Source organism: Octodon degus, unplaced genomic scaffold (genome assembly GCF_000260255.1).
Source record: "Octodon degus isolate 3935 unplaced genomic scaffold, OctDeg1.0 scaffold00085, whole genome shotgun sequence".
Classification (NCBI taxonomy): Eukaryota; Metazoa; Chordata; class Mammalia; order Rodentia; family Octodontidae; genus Octodon; species Octodon degus.
Window position 1 is genome coordinate 6178832 of NW_004524661.1, and position 22154 is coordinate 6200985.

General features: G+C 46.1%; 1 protein-coding gene across 7 annotated transcripts in view; it reads right to left on the reverse strand.

The window, feature by feature from the left end:
• The window catches only part of Tenm2 (teneurin transmembrane protein 2), a 935290-nt gene that overhangs the window by 82084 nt on the left and 831052 nt on the right, over nt 1-22154 (reverse strand). For all 7 annotated transcript variants that reach the window (XM_004637050.3, XM_004637048.2, XM_004637049.2 and 4 more), the window contains one exon: nt 9730-9876. In XM_004637050.3, coding sequence (XP_004637107.1) covers nt 9730-9876 — 147 coding nt within the window. The remainder of the gene's footprint in view (nt 1-9729; nt 9877-22154) is intronic.

Below are 22154 nucleotides of genomic sequence, written 5' to 3' on the forward strand. Positions count from 1 at the left end.
AAAAAAAAAAAAAAAAACAAAATGACCTGGGGTGACTCTCGCAGTGTCAGCATCATGGGGGGACAAGGGTCCCAGGCAGACGTACTGAATCCCACACTGGGAGAAAGGCCCATTGATCCATGCGCAATCCTTCCAGGAGATTCTGATGTTCTCTGACACACAAGAACTGCAGGATGTTTTATGGGCATTAATTCACCTACACTTCTTAGCACCATCCGAGGTAGGAACTAGCCTGTGCCCTACTTTATGGAGGCCAGTGCTGAAGGGTGGAGAAATGCAATGACTTATGCTTTGAGCTAGGATGGGGCTCCAGATCCCTCGGGCTTCACGACTCTTTACCATCCCACCAGGCCGCCCCCTCCCCGCACTGTGCATGAATGCCCAGGCACAGTGGTGGTGGTGAAGAAGCAAATGCAAAGCCCACACATCCTTCTCTGCTGAGAGGGTGTGTTCGGGAGTAACTTAAGTGGACATGTCAGCCTTCTGTCAGAGGGAAATGTGTGGCTATGATTTGGGAGACCAAGGTACAAAAGCAAATCCTTCTGATACGTTGCTATCTGCCCCCCTGGTTCACACTCTCCCTGTGTCTGCTGCAGCCTTACTTCTATAGCTTTCTCCTCCTCTCTTCTATAGAGACCACATTCCAGTGACATCAGAAGTCCTCATCAGGCACCGCTGTGTCTTGCCTCAGGCCTCTGCTTATGCTCTTCCTTTCATCCTTCCTTCCATACTCAGTTCTTCTGTATCATTCAAAAGCCATGTTTTACCCACTATAGAAGTCTCCTCCTTTATGTGGTCACAGTCCCTTGGCCTTCCTGTACTGTAGGTATGTGGATTTCATCCTGCCTGGAGCTTCTCTGCAGGCCAACTCTGAGTGTCACCCATACCAATGTGCACCCCAACATCGGTATGGGCTTGATTATGTCTGTTGAATGTAAACGAATTTGGGGGCAGAGTATAGCCAGTGTTGGGGAGTTGTCTGTTGTCCTCAGCAATGTTAAGTGGTCTGAGCAGGGCTGTGTTGCAGGTGAGGTAAATGAGAGCCATGGGGCTTGTTCACTCTTCCTGGGGTATGAAACAGACTGGTACAAGCTGGTCATGGCAGATACCCACTCTCGAGGGTCCTTTCAGTAGCAGAACAGCATGGAAAAAGGCATATAACATGTTGAGCCAGGAAGCTAGACTCTAGTCCAGGTCTGGCCTGCCTGGGCTTTGGCCTTGAGGAAGCTGTTTTGCCTCTTTGGGTTTTGTAGCTGCTGGGAGTTTTATATCCGAATCTTCTCGCAGCTGATGCTCCCAGTTGCCCACAAAGTAAATGATTCTGTGATTTCCATAAATAAGAGAGGTGGTGACCCACAGAAGTTTAGGAAACAGGAGCAGGAGGGCTGCACATGAATGGTGACTGTAGGGAAGAGAATTTCCTTGGAAAGGTTTGGTCTTTGTTGGGAGTGGAAGCGAGTAGAGAATTAGGCAGAGGGGGTGAGGGGACTCTGCCATTTTCTTTGGATTCACACTTGGCCACAGAGTTCTGGCCCCTCTCCAATGCCCCAGAGCTCTTGGCTGAGGAGATGGAAAACCAAAGAAAAGAGCACAGGCTTCAGGCAGCTGCTCTCGCTGCACTGCAGAGAATGCCTCGCTATTTAAAGTCCAACTGCTCTACTTTCCCCTGCTCGCCCCTGGCATTCCAGTGCAGAAGCACTTTGTGGCAAAAATTGCCTTCCAACAACAGAACTAGGGGGAAAAAAGCTAACGCCAATAGTATTTTTCAGCATGCTGCAGAGTTTGCATTGCTGAGGAGCTGAGCAGCTCAGGCATTCCTGGTCTGCTCTGCTTGGGTCCTGAGCACAGCACTCTGGGAGATGGGGAGGGCTGGCAAGCTGGGCTTGGCTCGGGGCAGGGCTACATTTGGGCTATGGACCTTGGGAAGGACCCTTCACCTCCGTGGTTCCCAGTATGTTTCCATGTGAAGGCTGGGTTCTTTCAAGAACTGTCATGGTTTACTTGGGCAATGTAGGTAAAGTCAGTGCAGGCCTGGCCTTTAGTAAGGGAGCAATGCCCCCTCAGGCTCTGACATCATGTCCCTTGACATCAGGCCTAAGGGTGCTTCCTATTACTCCCAAAACAAGGAGCAGATTCATCACACAGGTGTGTTCCTGTGCGCTGCAACCTCTGCACTGATTCTTCATCCTTGGCATTATTGACATTCTGGTCCTGATTGTTCGTTGTGGGCAGTTTTCCTATGCAAGTAGGATATTTAGCAGCAGGCATGGCCTCTACTCACTAGTTATTAGTAGCACGTCCCTCCTGTGACTTAGAAAATGTTTCTGGACATAGCCAGGTGATTCTTGGAGGGCAAAGTTGCCCGGGCAGAGAGCTCTGGATCTTGACGAGCGTTACAGGAACCATAACATTAGTAATAATGGCACCAGGACCTCAAGCTTGTAGCCAAATGCTCCTTACACAGTGCAGGAGGGTATGTGCTCTAATCTAGGCAGAGGTTCTAGCTGAGGCAAAAACGCAAGAAGCCAACATAATGGTATAAATGCCACCCCCTGGACACCAGCTAAAACTGTTTTAATCTTTTAATTCCTGAAGATAAATCTGTAGTGATTTACATGATTAACTTTGTTTAGATTATGTATTTTAATCATAATTTTATGATGGCTATTGGAGATGTCATCTAATCAGAGAAAAAAATATCCTGTAAGAGACACTTAATAACCATTTAAACTACTGAAGACATGATTAGAAAGAATGGAAGGCATGTGTTGGGTAAACCTGTGAACTTTGAGTGTCTTCTTTTTGAGAAAAAAAAAAATCCGGTGATGAAATAAATTTACTTAGAAGAGGATTTCTAATGGGAAAGTTTAATGTTTCGGGTGCTGTTTTTCTCTCCTAAGGTCTCTCGCAACAGCACAACTTCTATACTTCTTTGAGTCTTGTTCAGAAACATGCTCCAAAATTTTGTTAGTGTGCTAGAAGACATGTGCCAATGACTTTTAAGGAGAAAGTTGTGCATCCTAAGGCTGATTTTAGGGTCTTACTTTCTTGAGTCTCTCTACCTGTATCTCTAAGAGGGAAATACAGCCAGCTTCCTCTTTAAGTTCTGCATTTGTGGATTCAATTAATCACAGCTTAAAAATATTAGGAAACAAATGTGTGGATTGAGCATACACAGACATTATTCCTGTTTTTACTCTCTGGATGATACAGTATAGTAATTCTTTATATATCATATCTGGCACATCAGATATGAGAAGTAATCCAGATGATTCAAGGTAAAAGTGAGGGTGCAGGTAGGTTTCCTGAACATGTCAATACCATTTTATGCAAGGAACTTGAGCATCCTTAGATTTTTGTGTTCATGGGACTCCTAAATGCAACTCCACAAGAACACTGAGGGAGGGCTCGAGTACATGAAATAGACTCTTGGAGCTCAAGTCAGGGTAGAAAGAGACAATGTGTTCACTTCAGGGCAGGACATTATGCTAAGCAAATAGTGTAGGGCTTGATGCATTCAGGCTCTCAAAACTCTGTTTATGGTTTTCACATGCAGCGGAGAATGAGTTTATCTTCTAAAAAGCTCAATAGACTAAAGGAAAATGGAACCCCTATCCTCAGTTTTCTAAACAGTTGATTCTTGAGTCTAATGGGCTCATGTGGTCAAAGCTTACTTTAATTGAAAGATACAGAATGCCTCAGACACCTGTTGCTATGTGTGCCTCTAGAATATCAGCTGGGACTAGTTCAGCATCCTCCAAAAGATGACAGACACAGATCAACTGGCAGTGGTCCAAAGGCCAAGTCTTCCTAAGCTGTAGATACACTGATTTCCTAAGAATGAACTCTATTTATGGCTCCAACTCCATTTGCTACAAGGTCTTTGGATGGCAAAGGGAATCCTCATCCAACTCAATTAATAGAGCAATGTTCACTCCTAAGCTGTCTCCCACTCAACCAATCCATCAACATGATTTGCACACATTAATCAAGGCGTTTGCAGTGGGTTCACCAAGCTCTGTCTCCTACTGGAGGAAGAAACTGGACTCTTTGGACTTGAGAAGGATAATCTTCCAGAGTCTCTTGAGTCCCCTATTTGGCTCTGCTAAATGCACAGACAAGGTGAGTTATTAATTAACACACAAGATAAATGCTGGAGTAGCATCCCCAAATCATGTCAAACCAATTTGGATGGTGAGGGGATGGGAAAGGAGGGGAGGAGGCAATGGACGAGGGGTGGGATTCATCTGTTCCAAATGCTCTGGACACACTCCAGTGTTATTTCTCCTCATTTAGACCTGGCTAGAGTGCCTTGGATAGCATGCCCAGAGCTCAGGCCAACATCCACATCTCTTAACCCAAAGCAGCCTCCTTTGGAGCGAAACAAGGAACCGAGGCTCACAGATGGAGGTGGGGGTGGAGTAGAATGCCGCTCTGTGAGGAAGCTGGAGTGGAGTCCCGAACTTAGGGAGAGATATGAAAATATTGCTGGTGGGCTAAAGAGCTCCCACCAGGCATTTCTCAGATCTGTGGCTTGGCGGACCCCCTTGGGGCAGGCTGAAAACCCTGAGTCTTTGACTGTGATGGGTTTTCTCTCTTTCTATGAATGTCACATTCTGAGGCAGTCCCTTGTCTCTGCTCCTGCTGAACTCAGATACTCATCTCTGTTACTCCTCCTATACTGGATTGTAAAGAGAGCAACTATCCCATGTTCATGTACTGCAGCGTTTTGGATGGACAGCGAGCTCTTTGCTGACATAAGCCATGTTTGGGTTAGCCCTTTCAAAGACCAAATGTAAGTGTCTAACATTTAGCAGAACCTCACAAGTGTTATGTCATAAATAAAAAGGCTGATGTATGGATGGACGGGTGGGTCGGTTGAGGGATGGAGTAATGAACTTACTCCCTAAAGACAGGGCTAAGGCTTTGAAAATTTGGACACAAGCATTTACTTCCTCAACCGGCAGTGTAGAGTACTTTTATAACATACTCAGATTATTCATTTAGGAACTAATCATGAAGACATGTTTGCATTTCGGCAATTCCGTGTTTCTTCCACAAGTAAAGTATCACTTTCTCTGCCTCATTTCATTTCTCTTCCGTCCTGGGAATTTCAGCCGTGGTTTCGGGAGTGGATGCCATGACATTGGGCTTGTCAGTTCACCCAACAGAAACCATAATTTAAGCAAGTTTTCTTCAAAATGTGGTGTGTGGAGCAGGATATTAGGTCATCAGAGGTGCTTGGTGTAGATTCCTGGATCCCGTATTGGACTTACAATAGACTTTCAAGAGGCGGAGCCTAGAAATGTGACCTTCAGGCACTCCGCGGGGTTACAGAGTGCCAAAGCTTGAAAAGCGCCAGGTTAGAATCTTTGTGGTTATGTACACTGGAAAACCCTCGATATGCATTTAATCTCCATTATAGAAAGTAACATTAATATTACTAAGGTCAGGGCTGGTAGAGCCAACATGGGAGCTTATCGTCTAAGCCAGGCCGCTTGCACAGTGTATGACGGGCACACTGGCTCCATTCGACCCTGCAGCACTGGATGGAGGTGTTGCTGTGAGCGTGTCTGTTTTACAGACCAGAAAACCGAGACCCTGAGAAGCACAGTGACTCACAGCCCTGGACACCGAGGCTGACTCCAAAGCCAGGGTCTGCACCAGCACCGTGTTGTGACATCACCTGTACAGAAACCAGGAGACAAAGGCGAAGGAGCTGAGGGCCTTCGGTGTTGCACCGAAGCACGGTGGGGGTGGGGAGGCGCTGGGGGTGGAGGAGGCAGACGCCGCCCTCAGTGCAGGGAGGAAGCCGTGATGAGAGGTGACACGTTCACCCTTCGGAAGGGCTTCCTCCCAATCCTGCCACCTTGACAAGGTTGACAAGGTGACAACATCGCCCGCCCTGGTCTGCACTCATCACGCGGTGCACAGCCTGGACCAGACGTGCGCAGAGACTGCACTGTGGGCTTTGTGCAGAGGGAGGGCGGGGGCTCCTGCCCCTGAACTCTGGGTAATAAAGGGGTGCAGGAAGGAGTGAAGACTGGCTCTGCAGGGCAGACGGTCTAACGGCGCCGCCTCACCTTGTGGTTCCCACTTTTAGAGGAAATCCACACCCTCTCTCCTACCCCTGGCTGTGATGAACTAAATCTCGCACCTCTGCCTTGGCGGTGATAATTAAATATTATCCGCCTGTCACTTGGCGCACATGTTGTGTGCATTCTCTGACTTTAATGAGCTGGTATTTGTCTTCTGTAAGCAAAAATATTTCTTTGAGTCTCTTCTTTTTCAAATTGGGGTGAGTGGTTCAAGTGAGGATCTCTCACTAGTAAAAAGACAGTCCCTGGCTGGCATGTCTGTCTGAACCATTTCTACTTGTTCTTCCAACTCTGCCACTGCTTCCTGAGGTGACAGAAGGTCACCCAGCTGGGACAATGGGAGCCGGAAGACGCGGTTGACATAAATTGTTTTTGTGGGCAAATTCCAAGGCAGCCTTTTCTAACAGGGTTTCTCCTCCTAAATATCATGGAATTACAGAAAATGTTTGAGTGTAATTTTCTCTGCTCTTCCAAAAGGTACTTTATCTGATACCCTTCTACGTGCGTAAGAGAAATTAATTTATTCTGTATAAGGATACCCTAGGTCAATGGTTTGCAAAGAAAATCTGCATCCCAGAACTGGGTGAGAAATCCAAATCCATGGACCCTCCCAGACCTTAGAATTCAGAAGCTCAGGTCAAGTTCCCTACTGGGCGCCTAATTAAGTGCTCCAGGTGACTCTACTATGAGCTGAGCTTTCAGAATTACCAGTGGCCAGAAGTAGGTACCAGGCTTTATATTTCTTCCTGAGGAACTCAGGTTTAAAAAGTTTGGTAAAGGGCCCCAAATAACTCCATCTGTATTTGTATCTATATCTATCTCGGTTTAAAATGAAAAAAAAATTCAAGCAAGATTTTAAAAACTGAGATTAAAAAAAAAAACAAAAAAACAAAACTCGAATGTCTCTAGATGGATGGAGAAGCGCTTTTCCTTTTCCAGTCCTCTTGGAAGAGTGCTCTATTATTTTCCCCATTCATGAGATTTATAACGAGTGTGCTCCCTGCAGCTGCTGCCTGGGCCCGCATTCATGTTCTGCCTGGCTGCCTCCCTGACCCGGTGCCAGGTTTCTCAACCCAAACGCTTTCCATGAGAACTCCCAAAGCAGGACAGAGCCCCACCCCCACCCAAACAAACAGAAAGAATGATATAATTAGCGTGCTGCAGGACTGGGTCTGCAGCTGATGAGAAGTGGCTTTAATATTTATAAATAAACAGCAAAGAGCTTAGCACACCTCCCAGGGAATTAACCGTAAAAAAGATCCTCCTCACTAAGGAAATCTCCTCCAAAAAAGAACTCAGTTAATTGTGAATTGCTTACGCCAGGTGAGAGAGAACCAGTGTCTACCTCTCTCACCTGACATAAGCAACTCTGAATTAACCGGGAGTTTCTTTTTATAAACACGGCGTGGAGCCCTTTTTTCCTGGTGGTTAATTACTTCCTTGGGAGGTTCTCTTTAATAGTTCCCATAACAAGGCCATTATTGTCTTTAGCATAATCACTGCCTCATTTGTTTTTGTACCCTGCTTTTCTGACACTTGGGCTCTGCCAGCTAGGAGGGACCCTGACTTGTGCCTGGGGACCTGGGGCATCTTCTAGCTCACTACTTCAGGAACTTGCTTTCTGTCTGGTGGGCACTGGGACCAGGTGCAGAGCTGGCTCAGAGGAAGGTGCGTTGCACAGTGTGTGCTGGGGAGACTGAGTTCCCGAACGCCCCCTCCCCTCGCGCTGCATTCCAGCAGTTGTACTCCTGCGGTTCGCCATGCTTTCCGCTGCTGATGCAGGAGCAGGAAAGGGAGCCAAGAAGGCAGCCCCTTTCTGGAAGGAGCTGATCTGTAAGCAGCCGCTGTGCTCAGTGAAGTCACCAGGGATGCAGAAACAGAAACAGGGAACCTTCCCAGCAAGTCCCAGAATTCTGACACTTGCGCAAAGAACACTAGGTGTAGTCATGCCTCACCTTGCAAAAAATGAATTCAAGTGATTTCTATTTTGACTGTGTTTCAGAAAAGAGAAAATGAATGAACAGGCAGCTGCACTGGGTTTAGAACCTTTTTCGAATGCATCCTTCTATCAGGGTATGTCTGACAGTTTATTCACGAATTGTGTATGTAGGAGGGCAGCTACAGACTATGGTGATTGCAAAATGACCATTAAAAGGACAAAGAAAGAGAAAAACAGAGTGCCCAATACTCTCATCTGTCTCCCTGATGGAGTACCAGCCACTTGGGACCCTGAGCCGATTCCCTGGGGTCGTGAAGGTGAATTTCATGCAAAAATTTAAAAAACTGCATCTTTGGCATAAATGACTGTGAAATTCTACAAAAGGCTGGGGGGGAATATATATATATATATATATATATATATATATATATATATATATATATTACAGAGACTCACTATGCAGCTTGGACTCTCATAGTAATCCTCCTGTTCTCAGCCTCCCTAGTGTTGGGATTACAGGCATGTGCCACCATGCCTGGTCTTGGTGGCACTGGCTCAGCACGCCCAGGGGCAGGGCTGACGCAGAGACTATTTTAGGCCTTGACTGCTGAGTGTGTTCTGTTGCTGTCACTCAACTCTCCCTGAGGATAAGGGAGCAGTAGACAGAACGTAAGGACATAGATACTGCTATGTTTCAATAGGGAGTGAAGCGTAAAAGGTACAAAGCCTCCAATGTGCAGTGTCAATAGATTTTAGAGACCTCCTATTTCCTATAATCAATAGTGTCTATAGCTAAGAACACTGTATAAAGTTTGCTAAGAGGGTAGCTATTATATGCCATGAAAACCAACCAACCAATCAATCCCCTAATGATAATAAAGGGTGTGGGGGGAATTCTGGTAGGTGATGGGAGGAGAGTCGCTGCATTAAGGTAGTGAGAATTTCACTACCTTCAAGCGTATACTTATTTCCAAACTCATCAAGACGTGTGCATCAAAGACATATAGCTACGTGTCGATCATACCGCAACAAAGTGGTTAAAATAACTTCACAGACATTGATATTTAGCTTCCACACATTTTTTCCATGGCACAAAATACTATTCTTCTTTAGACTTTTTCCTCCAACCATTAAAACTGTTAAAACCATGTTGTGCTGACAAGTGGAATTTCACCCGTGAGCTGTAGTTTGCTGACCACAGATTAGAACACGCAGTTTGGATCCAGGGGTGAATTTGAGTCCTGATTTTCTCCTGGGGTGAAAGTAACCTTAAAAAATTACTCAGCTGCTTTCCAGGCCTCTATTCCCTTATCCACAAAGTAATATCTTAAAGGGCTCTAGGACGAAGGAGTGGCATTGCATATGACAGCGTGAGGACTTTTGTCACTGACTGCAGCCTCCAGCTCTGAAAGGCCTAGCAGGGGCTGACCCTCAAAAGCAGTGCTAGCACCCAGCTACTTTTCTGCAGTGATGGGTACTTGGGAACTCAAAGCCAGCATCCAACCTTGGAGCCTCTAGCCCACTCCACCAACCAAGGACATCGATTCTCTGCTGCATTTGCTTCAAAGGAAATGTTACAATGACATTTGACAATAGTATAGGGGAGGTCTTTCAGGAGAAAAATGACTCATGACAAAGGCACATACAACATTCTGTTCTTGAGGGGCTGGGAATTAGAAGACGCTCGCTCACCTCCCTCATTATCCTTGTTATCAGCACAGGAGGTTTCCATGGCAACGTTGCATCCGGGCCCTCTCCAGCCGGTCTGGCAGACACACTGCCAGCTGTTCTGACCCAGTGTGCATCTCCCGTTACCGTTGCACAAATCAGGGCAGCCATCTGGTTGGAGAAATGGAGAGAATGAGAAGGAGGGACGTGAGGCCGTGCTGGGGAAGCAGGAGAGCCATGCACAGGGGAGCAAGCCCGCAGGGCAGCCACTGGGCCAGCCTCACAGTGGGGCCCGTACCTGCCGTCCAAAGGGTTGGGGGAAGCAGGCCACACATGCAGTTGCAAGAAGGAGTGGGGTCACAGATGCAGGGCATTCCCAAGGACAGCTGACCTGGGTGCAGGGGTCAGAACAATCTTCCCAAAGAGGGGAGTTCGATGCACATCCCAGACAACTGCACCAGCGCTGAGCTGACAAGCAGGCTCGCTGTGATTCCTAGCCTAGCTCAGGATGGGTGCTCCCTCAGCAAGGCCTGCCTTCCTTCACTTGCTTTTTTCCTTCTCGTCTTTTTTTCTTATCTCTTGCCTATTTCCTTCCTCCCGTTCTTTTCCATCGATCCATCCCTTCCTTCCTTTCCCTCCCTTCCTTTTTCCTTTTTCTTTCTGTTGCCTTCTGCAGAAGAAAGAAAATTCCCTACAAGCCCAGGATGGAGGCAAAATGCCATTCATCTCGCAGAATTTGAAAGTTATATTTATGTATGATTTTCTCAAGCTTCTTGTGATCAAGAACTGGATGGCTCTGCCGGGCTATTTTCATATTCTGGTAATATTTAGTTTTCAGGGGCACTTAAAATGTTGGCTGCTTATCACTCACCCTATTTATGGCAGACTTAAAAATATTATAGAATGTGAAGGCTGTTGAAAGAGTAGGTGCTGAGTGCCATGAATTGGGAAAAGAGGGAAGAATCTGTCTCTGTCTGTGTCTATCTATCTATCTATCTATCTATCTATCTATCTATCTATATATCTATCTATCTATCTACCTATCTATCTATCTATCTATCTATTTATCTATGTGCATGCTCATGGAGGAAGGGTGGCGGATGATGGGTAATCTTATTTTGTGGGTTTCTTCTTTTCTTTCTTTAAAGTGAGCCCAAGATTTTATTCATTCATTTCTTGCATTTCAAGTATTCTTTGATGGCATCCTTGGCCTGAGATTCTTTGCCATAGTCCATAACCACCACACAACTGCAATCAACCACTCTCTGGGTTCTCCCTCTGGATCCCCTAGCTTCTTATTTTCAATGGCCTGAAGATAAAAGAGACCAGCAGCCTATCTAATTTCCTAATTTCTCCAGCACCCAACACAACTATAGTTACTTCTCTCCTGACCTGAGCTTGAACAAAAGTAGCTGGGAGGGGTGTGTGTGTGTGTGTGTGTGTGTGTGTGTTTGCTGAACAGAGACAGGGGACTGCATGGCCTCTGAAGCCTCTATTGCTCTTTACAAGAAGGAGAGAGAAGCACAGAAGTGATGGGATGTGGCCACACTCGAAAAACCTATTTGTCATTAAGAATTCCAAGACTGTCATTTTTCTTTAACAGCTTGAGTCATAATTTACATACCATAAAGTCCACTTTTTTTAAGTGTACAGTGCAATGATTCTAGAAAATCTACAGAATTATGCAATCTAGGTATTATTCTTACTTCATTTAAATGTACTCCAATGACCATTAATTTGATTGCTCTCTCAAAGCACAGTAAATTTCCTCCACATTTATCTTGAATCCTGCCTGGACCTCTTCCACTGTCTCCAGCTTCATCTTTCTTTGTATCTGTTTCTAAAACACACACAAGGCTGTCTGGGTTGGGCCATGGCAGGGAAGTGAAGCACTTTGATGGAAGCAACTGATCTGAAGCCTTGCTGGCTCCAATCTTGTGAGCTGAGAGTGTGCATCTTCTATACTTCCTTCTCCAGCATTCCAAGGGCTTTCCCCTAGCTCCTCCTCAATTCTGTGGTCTAGGTTAGAATCTGAGGGAAAGTAGACAATCGAGAACCTGTGGTGGGAGCAGGCTCTGTCAGGAAACTGTGATATCTGAAGGCAGCCTGTGAGCACAGAGTCCATTTTTTGCCACTGCCCAGAATGGCATGAACTCATGGTGCACAAAGGAAGCACCAGTGTGTGTACACACATTGTGAGAAATACCTTCTAGGTCTCCATGCTTATCCTCACAGAGCCCAGATTTACATCCCCAGGCCTTTCCATCCAGTGGGATGACCACAGCTTTGCTTGGAAAGTCAGGGACATGCTGTCTTGTCATACAACAAGAGAGCACTCTGAGGAAAGCCTTCCCCAATTTCAGAGAAGCACACCACCATTTCTGTAGGAGCAAAATGGAACCGGGGAGGAAAAGTCCAAGGGACATTTCACAGGTTCTCAGGGAAAGGAGATTGTCTGCTACCTCCTGCCATCTCCAGCTTTAAATTTCTTCCATGTGAATTTTAGGGAAACGGATCACAGAGTGTACCAATGACAGACCTATGAACATTTTGCTTGGCATGTTCTCTGTTGTACGGGCTTTGTTATTTAGCTACTTTGAGGTCTCATGTCTGACTAAAATCACTCCCAGAGTCTCTGCAGAAGCTTCGTTATGTAGTAAACCCACGTCCACTACCTTAAATTTAAATTTGCACAGAGCACCAACATGTCAGTCAGGGATATGCCCACGAAATACGTATGTTCTTAGATTGAGCGAGGCCTTTTCCCCCTTTTTCTTTCTCTCTTGTTTTGTCCCCCACCCCAGACCAACAGCAGTGAGATAAACAGACCACAGAAGCAGGTTTTCTTCACATCATATGAGGAAGATGAAAACACGAACAGTAGGAAGCTGGCAAATCTCTGAGAAGTTTCAGGGCAGCTGGGAATTAATGGACAGGACTTTGCTTTTAGCTTGAAGAGGAAGAAAGCAGCCTTGGTAGATGCGTGGCGTTGCTAGGCAACCCCAAGCTACCCCTAGCACAAGTTCATTCTGCTGGTGGCCTTCTGAGGAGGTGATTCTTTGTGTTTGTAAAGTGCAAAGCCAGCTTCTGCTTAAGGAAAAACAAAACGTAGGAAGTAATTAGTCTGGAGGGCAAATGGGTATCAGGTGGCGGCTTTTCTCTGGAGAGGATGCTATAACTAAAGTTGGATTGGGTTTATGGGCTTATACTTGGGCAGCAAAGAAGTCTCCTATATGGAGTCTTCTGGATTTTAGGCTAGCTCTGCTGACTTCTTTGAGTGCCTCCCTCTAAGCTCACTGATTTAAAGTCCTGTAACGTACCCTCATTGAGTCCCTGTATATGCAGCTGGAGAGAGGTGGCTGCCTGGAAGCTTCAGGTTCTATCACGACCCTGGACCAGTGGCAGTTTCCATGGAGGCAGTTTTTGTCCCCTTCATTCTCTCTTGAGGGTATCTGACCATGTCTGGCAATATGTTTTGGCTGTCATGATTTGAAGAGTATGACATCTGACCTTTGGTGAGGAGAGACAAGGGATGTTGCTTAGCATCCCACAAGACACAGGACAGCTCCATCACAAAGAATAACATGGCCCTAAACAATGGGATGAAGGCTGGAAAACTCTTCCCTACACATGAGGCTCTGAGAGAGCTGAGATGTGGTTGTTTGCTGTTGGATCCCAGAGGCTTGCCTGTTCTCAGGCATATGGTTGGTGCTTGAGTGAACGGAACACAAACAAGTGGTGCTGTCATTCAGCCTGGTCCTTATCTAACTCTGGTGAGAGTTAGGAAAAGATAGAGGGAGCTTCTCTCCTAAGTCAAAAGCCCTCCTCCCAGAGGGAACTTTCAAGGAAAGCAGCAATATCTTATGCTGGTTCTGTCTTCAACTTCAGTCTTCTGATCTCTAGATCTGGATCCCAACTTGCATCTCAGCATTGCCCTATGTTTACTCATAAGCACCTCCAATTCAACAGTGCCTTACCTCCTTTTTGCATTCTCTCTCAGCTCTGGTTCCTTGATCAATGGGTGGTACCTATTGTCTGATTACCCATGAATAAAGCCTTGGAGCCAGTCATTCAGTATTCCCCTGCCCCTATAACTTCTCTCATTGCTTGTATTTAATCCCAATCAAGTCTGGCCAAATTTTCCTCATACTTACAATGAGTTCTGTTGAGGCCAGAGATAACCTGGATTCCCCTAAAGGTCCATGTGTTAGAAGCTTGGTCCTCAGTGTGGTGACAAGAGATGGGGTGGGTCTTTAAGGCAGTGGGACCCAATGGTGGGAAGTCCTTAGGTAACTGGGGGTGGGTGGTGTTCTAGGAAAGGATTTGGGGACATCAGTCTCTGTTTTCCTGCCTTGATAAGCTCTTTCTCTTGCATGACCTCCTATCCTTGCCATCCACCCTAAATGACACAGCACAGGGGGGAACCCCCACCACAGCTGATGTCAGTGGCAGTGAACCTGTGGCCTGTATGCCATGTTATTGCTGAATGCTTTAAAGACTTTGTCATCACTGCTATGCAATTCCATTTGGACTTTTAGCACCCAAAACTATATGCTGAACTCTTTTCTTTATAAAGCTGGCCTGTCTCAGGTATTTCATCATAGTAATACAAAACAATACAAAGTCTTGCTTGTCCTTCCTCCTAAACATCTTGAATAGATGTCCTTCCACCTTACTGCCATTATGTTAACCCAGGTCTTCGCCATCCTCTAGGACTGCCGTTAAAGCCTCCGAACTGGCATCATTGCCTTGGTCAGTCTTGCACTATCATCATTTCTCTCCACCTGGTCATTTCTGAAAACACTATGATAACTGATAGCTTTCCACAGACTCCTGGGGCAAGTCTGAAGTTTAGGACCTGCTCGCAGACTTTATATGAACTTGCTCACATCAAACCAGCCAACTCCATATCACTATGGCTTTTGGTCAATATCCTGCTGGCTTTGCTGTTCGCCTTTCCTCACCTCCCAAACTTCAAACCTTCAGCTCCCTCTTCAGATGTCACCTTGTCCTGGGTGCCTCTTCCAAAGACAAAGCTGGCTGCCACGGCAGCTTCATCTTTTATGGTACCTCGTCTACCACAATATAACACTATTGCCTAGCTCATCCTTGATGTTGGCTAGGTCATCTACTGGCTCTTATTATCTGCAGGAAAATCATCTAAAACAACTATGTATTTGGGGCCTGGGAGATAGCCTGGTGGTCTAAGCACCTGCCTGGCAAACGCGAGGACTTGGGTTTGATCTCTGGCATCACATGCTGTGCCAGTACAGAACCAGCCACCGAAACCATGCATGGTGGCACATGCCTGTAATCCCAGCGCTGAGGAGGCTGAGACCTACATTACAAGTCGAAGGAGGATCACTACAAGTCTGAGCTGCACAGCGAGACCCTATACCAAATCAATCAATCAATCAATCAATCAATCAATCAATCCAGTGCATATTGTCTAAATTTTAAAAGGCATACCTAGAATTGTGCAGCATACAACCAAATTGTTGTCATGGACACTCCTGTTATTGTATAGACTGGTTAGGTGAAGGACTATGTCTGGTTTATTTACAGCTAGATTGTCAGTACTCAAAAAATAGTGGGAATGAATGAATGAATTAATGAATGAGTAATTCCTAACTGAAATCAGCATCTCTGGTGGAAACGGAATAGCTTCCAAGACTTTCCTACACAAAAATATTAACCATAGTATATGTAACTTTACATAAAAGATCTTGTCGATGCAGTTACCAGGTAGGCAAGCTTTTTACCTTAACAAAGATTAGGCATGAGCAAAATAATGTCTACTGCACAGTAAAAAGGGAGCATAAATGCACTTGAAGAAAGCTATAATTACCATAAAAGGTTTTTTTTTTTTTAAAGCATCAAGACATGTTCTGCCATGTGCAGCAATTTAGAGGTAGAAATAAGTGGCTAATGCTGCGTAAGGGGGCTGGAGAAGGAAACAAGATTTTACCATTCACCATCAAGCACATCTGAGAGAAGCATGGAGGCCAGCACCCTGTGCACCTGGGGTCTGCACAGAAGCACAAGGCAGGCTGTGTGGGGACATGGGGACCAAGAGGCATGGCTTCTATGCTGTTCCAGAGATCAGCAGCAGAGACATCACATCCTGGGATAAACCCACGTAGAAAAATGTTTTTTCTCCTTTTTGGGACAACCATCACCTGCACTGGAGTCAGCATTCTGGGTTCGCAACCTGCATCTGCCTCTGCTCTCTGCGTGGTCTAAGCACCTGCCTGGCAAGCACAAGGACCCGGGTTCAATCTCTAGGTGAGCTCGGGCTGGTTGAGACTGCTTTCTGAGACTCAGCTTGTGGAATACTCTGTAATTGTTACCAACTCATTTTAGTTTTGTTTTTCCCAATACAATACAACCTCCAGGAAGGCTGAGATTTTTTTGTCTCCTTTGTCAAGTGACATATTCTTAAGGTCTAGAAGCATAATTGGCCAGTAGTAGACATTCAATGAGGTTTGTTGAGTGAATAACTTAGCAAGAGGGGATGGCAAGACTTATTTTGTACAGATGTCTATAGAGTTAAATGCAGTGATAAAGACAAATATTTTAGAATAATTTGGCACACTGTAAGGGTACAGCAAATAGAGTATATATTGTTGTTATCACTGATATAGTTATTACACTTAGTGGTATGCACTGTATTCAGGGTACAGCCCAGTGCTACTCATTTCTCTTCCTGTCTCCCAGATGAGGATCAAGAGCCTGTCCTATTAAAGGTAAAAAAAGTGGCATTTTCTTGGGTGTCCTTGCCTGATAGCCCCTTGTCCTAGGAATCATTGCTCTCTCTATGACCACTGGCCCAAACTCCAGCAATGTCACATTAGCTCTGCCAAGTGAAAAGAAAATTCTCTGATGCTAATGGTTTCTATGAGGTCAGGAGAATTGCAGATAGAAACAATGGTGGCATTTTCTCTTGGGAAATACTGTACTTCTGAACGCTAACTTAATTAGGGGTACCATCCCCCACTCTATCCCTGCAACTATCGTAAACCGTGTTCCCAGATCTGTGTAGCCCTGGAATTGAGGATCACATGCAACCTGGAAACATTTAATACGAGACTCTGCCATTCCATTCCAGAGCTCTTTCTGGTTGAAGACAGCTGAGGTGTTGGGGATCAGGGATCAGCAGGGGGTGCATTGCCATTTACAATAAACAGCAGTGGCGATGCTCAGAACATTGAGCTGATGCTCTGAGACACCCCAGAGAAGACCTCTGATTAATTTTAGAAGACCTGCTGCTAAAGCAGCGTCCTGGTCTCTGGAAACTGGCAGAGCTTGTCTGTCTCTCTTGCTCACCCACATGTGCGGGACGGAGCTGTGTAGGGGATTCTGTTTCTAGGCACAAACTGGTGTGGACACACAGCCATGAGCCTGTACTTTAACAGCTGTCCTTGCTTTGCTAGAAAGAAACATGGAAAATCAAGAAGCAGATGTTTCTCTTTGTTTCAACAGCATCTGTATGTCTTTAAGGGTTTGTGGAAGTGCAAAGATGCGTGGTGCTGGGGGGTGGGGTGCAGGGAAGGCCAGAATCCTTTCCATGGCCCACTGCGGAGGGAGAACTGGCTTTTGTTCATATGGAGGCAGCAACAGAATCAGGCAGAGCCTCCGCGAGGTGATATAAATGTGGATCCAGCTGTCTACGCTGCACGTGTCCTGGATGCACCTGGATTCTCACTGATCAGCATCATTTCTGTCTGCATGGGAAAAGGCAGGCAGCAGCCTCAGCCTTGGCTGTAGAACAATGGTGAACTTAAAACAACAACAAAACAACAACAAAACCAACCTGAAACTCGAGCCTTTTCCATTTGAAGAAGAAGGGGAAAGGGAGACACAGCTCTTCTATTTTGATCATTCTGATATTTCAGGATCCCTGATCCCCAACATCTCAGCTGTTGTTCTGATATGTTAGTCCATTGTTGAAAAGTCAAGTTGAAGGACCAGGGGAGGAGGGAAATCAGAATGCAGGCAGTTGTAACCAGGAGTCACTGTTCTTGGTGGAAAAGCCTACCTCAGCTATGGACGGAGTGAGTGCAGACTTACTCAGTCTCCCTCAGCCATGCTGGGCCCAACACAACAAGACTGCTTCGCTCGGGTGCCTACCGTGTCCTCCTGGAGCCATACTTTTCTTAATTCCACATCGCCTAATCAAAGGAGAACACAGTGGGCCAGTCGTGGGAGTTGGATTTTGCATCATCCTACTGCTGACGTACACATCAACTTGTGCCAAGCGCCTGCTGGAAAGCTCTGGGAGTTTCTCCCTCAGCTTTAGATTAATGTAGTGTACTCAAAGTATGGTCTGGGGATTGGCAGCAGCGGTACTGCCTGGGAGCTTGTTAGAAATGTACATCCTTGGGCTTCAGCCCTGATCTACTGGGTCATAACCTCTGGGGCCGCCAGCCATCTGCACTGCAACAAGCCCTCGAGGAGCTCCAGATGCCTGCTCTGTGTGAAACCACTGCTTTAGGAGTAAATCCCAAATCCCTGAGAGAGCCTCACAGGGCCTGCATTATCTGGCCCTGCTAATTTCACCCTTCTTTTCTCCTGTCACTTCTGTCTTTGCTCTTTGGGCTTCAGCCACAGTGGCCTGCTCTCTTCTGGAACACAGCCTTGATCCTTCTTTTGGGCTTTTGCAGATTTCCCTCCTTAAAACTATGCTTCCTATGCCCACTTTGGCTAAGGCCGCCCATCCGTGGCTTGGCTGAGCCATCCTTGATCAGGGATGGCTTTCTTCATGCCCTCTCCATGCCTAAAAACCCCCTCTGTTCCTCCTCCACCACACCTATCATAATTTCAATTCATCCCTCACTTAAAGCACTGGGCCTCAAACTGGTTGCGCATAAGCACTGTCTAAGAACCTTGAAAAATCCCGATGGTTGGCTGTGCTACAATTAAGGCAAAATCTCTGAAGAGGAGACCCAGGCATCAGTATCTTTTCTATTTCTTCTTTCTTTGGTGCTGGGAATTGAACCCAAGGCCTAGCTCACGCGAACTACATGCTCTGCCACTGAACTCCCATCTTTCTTTTCTTTGTTTCTTAATTTGTTTTTTCTTTTAGCTTCCTCAGTGATTCCTGCATGCAGCAAAGGCTGAGAAGCAATGGTTTAAAGCTCACCTCCCTGGGATGCTCTAAACCTCCAGAGTGAAAGAAAAACTTGGGCTCTGTTGTTTATGGCTGTGTTCCCAGTGCTCACCCCAGTGCTCACCCCAGTGCTTAGCATTAAACTTATTTGTAGGATGAATGCATAAAAAACCTTGCGCAGTGTTTCTTTGCTGCTCCACTGTGTCCTTGATTCAGCAGTCAGGTGAAAGGGAAAGCTTCCCGCAGGCCCTGCCCCAGCCCCTGGCAGGATGACACGCTCCCCGGCAAAAGCGGCAGCTGCGTGCAGCACAGGACCCCAAATCAAGCTGATGACAGGCAGAGGCTGGGTCTGTGTGCCAGTATGGGGCCCTGCCTCGCAACCTGCGAGGAGTGGGCAGCTCTCTACTGCAAGAGGCAGACTCGAGTGCCTGGTGAAGCAGAAGAGAAGGCACGTTGCTAGATTAAGAGGGTTGCAAGAGTTACACAAAGGTAGGGATGACAATAATAAGAAAGTACAATGGTTTAATTTGGTTCTTGGAGGATAATCAAGTTGTTGTACTTCATGTTGCTTATTCCCACAGCTGTCCAGCAAGTAATGAATGTAGTACCTACTGGTATGGAAATAGGGACAAGGCGTGACTTTGATTTCTTATTTGTTATTTTTAACCATCCAATTTCTACCCCCACTGAGCATCCTTATAGCCACAGGAGGGTCATAAAAATACAAATAACACCTAGGAGGCCTCCGGGCACGGACTTGTTACTTTCACAGGGCTGCCGATTCTCTTTTAACTAGTGTAAAATCAGGCCAACAATAAATTGCCATATTTTTTTGTTGCCATTTCTAGCACAATTTCAGAAAGCGCAAGGAAATCACTAAATGATTGTTTCTTAGATTTTAAAAGGGTGAAGCAAAAATCTGCCCCAGGACTGAAATTCTGGATCTTGGGAAGCTTTTACTCTAATAGCAATGATCATAGCAAATCCTAATGGAGACATGTCTGTGTGCGCGACATACTCACGTCCCTTTCTTTTTTTAAAATTTCATATCCCTCTCATCATTAAGTCATTTCATGGTCGTAATAACTCTGGGTGTGGGTACTGTCAGTATTCTCATTTTACAGATGAGAGAGTAGGGGCACAGAGAATTTAAGGACCTTGGCCAAAGTTACAGAGATGGTTAGTTGTGGAGCCAAGATCTGACATCCTGGGCAGACGGACTCCATAGTTCTTGTCCTCTTCTAGTGCACCGACAGTCCTGGTTTGCCTGTGACCGTCCAGGTTTTATCACTGAGATTTCATGTCCCAGAATCTGGATCAAAGTTGACCCATGGTAATTGGTCATGACCGAGGACAGGAAGTTGGGACTGAGCATTTGTCACTGGCTGTCATTTAGGCAAAAGGTTGCTACAGACAAAGACCCCCCAAGGGTAAGGTAGATGACAGATGTGTATATTGTCACTTGATTCAGGATGTAGTGTGGGTTTTCCAACAGATTCTACTACCTCTCAGGGCTAAGGAATAGGCCATCCTTGGGTCACTATGCCATTCAGCCCTCAGTCTCCACAGGGGTTGGTTTGAGGACACTCAAATTCCCGGATGCTCAAGTCCCTTACATAAAATCACATAGTATCTGCATATAACATACACAGTTCTCTCATAGACCTTATTTTTATATGTATTTAGTACAGGGTCTACAGGGTCTCACTACGTAGATTGGACTTGTAGTGATCCTCCTGTTTACAGCCTCCCAAGTGCTGGGATTACAGGCATGTACCACCATGCCCAGTCTCAATCCCCATCTCAGTGTACCCTGGGGGTGGGGCTGGCACAGCAGGCCTGGGAATCGAACTCCTGGCCCCTGTGTCTGCCTAAGTAGGTGCTTTAATCCGCTGAGCTATTTGGCTGGCCCTATGTCTCATATACTTTAAATCACCTCGAGGTTGCTTTCCATACCTAACAGAATGTAAATGCCATGCATATAGTTATGAGGCATTGCTTAGGAAGCATGAAAAGAGAAAAGAGTCTGCACATGTTTAACATAAATGCATTTTTGATTGTGATTTATGGTTGGTCAGATCTGCAGATGCAGAACCCGGAGATGGGAAGGCTCAGCTGTTCTCACAGTGGTTATAGCCATGGCCTCAGAATCTAGTTCCCTGAGTTCAAATCTCAACTTTACCCCTGGGCTGAATGTTCACCTATAAAAGCAGAGCAGAAAAGTACTGACCCTAGAGAGTTGCCAAGGTTTGCTTGAGAAAATCTGAGACACATAGCTTACAGTAAATGTACACAACAGACAGCTATGATACTATTGTTACTATTGAAAGCATCCTTAATTGGGCACAGTAAGGTCTGTGTGTGGTTTAGGAAACCCTTTAATTTGTATACGGACTGACAGCGAGGAGCGGCTACATGTTTTTTTATCTACAACAGGATCAAAGCTGGGCATGGTGGGGATCTAGAGTTGGAGGCCACTTTGGGTGACACAGACCTTGTCTCAAAGAGATAGAGAGATAAAGAGACAGAGACAGAGAGAGACAGACAGAGAGACAGAGACACAGAAAGAGAGAGAGAGAGAGAGAGAGAGAGAGAGAGAGAGAGAGAGAGAATCATTGCAGTCAATATGGCCAAAACTCCAAGAAGGTGCCTTCCCAAGACTACAATGAAACAAGGAAAACGAGGTAATTCTCTGGGAGTTCCATATGACGTGCACACGATGGATATGGCAGATGATATGCAGAACTCCCTATGCCACAAGGGACATGTGAGGTGCCAAAGTCAAGGACCACAGGGTTTAGAAATCTCACCTAGGCTCAGAAAAGTATGTCACTAGAAGGGCATGGCCTGTGTGGAGTAAGCAGAGAGACCCAGGAGGCAGTGAGAGGGAGGTCCGGTCTGAGGTGAGTGTGCCCCACGCCCCTGAGGGGAGGGCTCAGCTACCCATCACACTGGGGTTCCGGACACATGCCCAGCAGCTCATGTCTTAATTGTGCTATGGAGCCACTGCGGAAGTCCTGTGAACTGCGGGTTCCTAGCACTGAGGGGGGAAAACACAGAAGCTCTGCAAAGTTACTTAATGTGCCCAGGGTCATCCCCACTGCAAGAGGGCCTGATCCCAGGCCTGTTAACTCCGGACCAATGTCCTTGCCTCCCTTCTAACCAGGGAGGAGAGTGGTGCTCGATGCAACCACCCCTGGACTGAAAATATTTGAACAAAACCTTGTGTCTGCGCCAAACATGGACAGGGGCTAGGGAGATGGCTCAGTGGAATAAGTGCTTCCCTGGTAAGCACAAGGGCCTGAGTTCAATCCCTGGTTCCACAAAAAAAAAAAAAAAA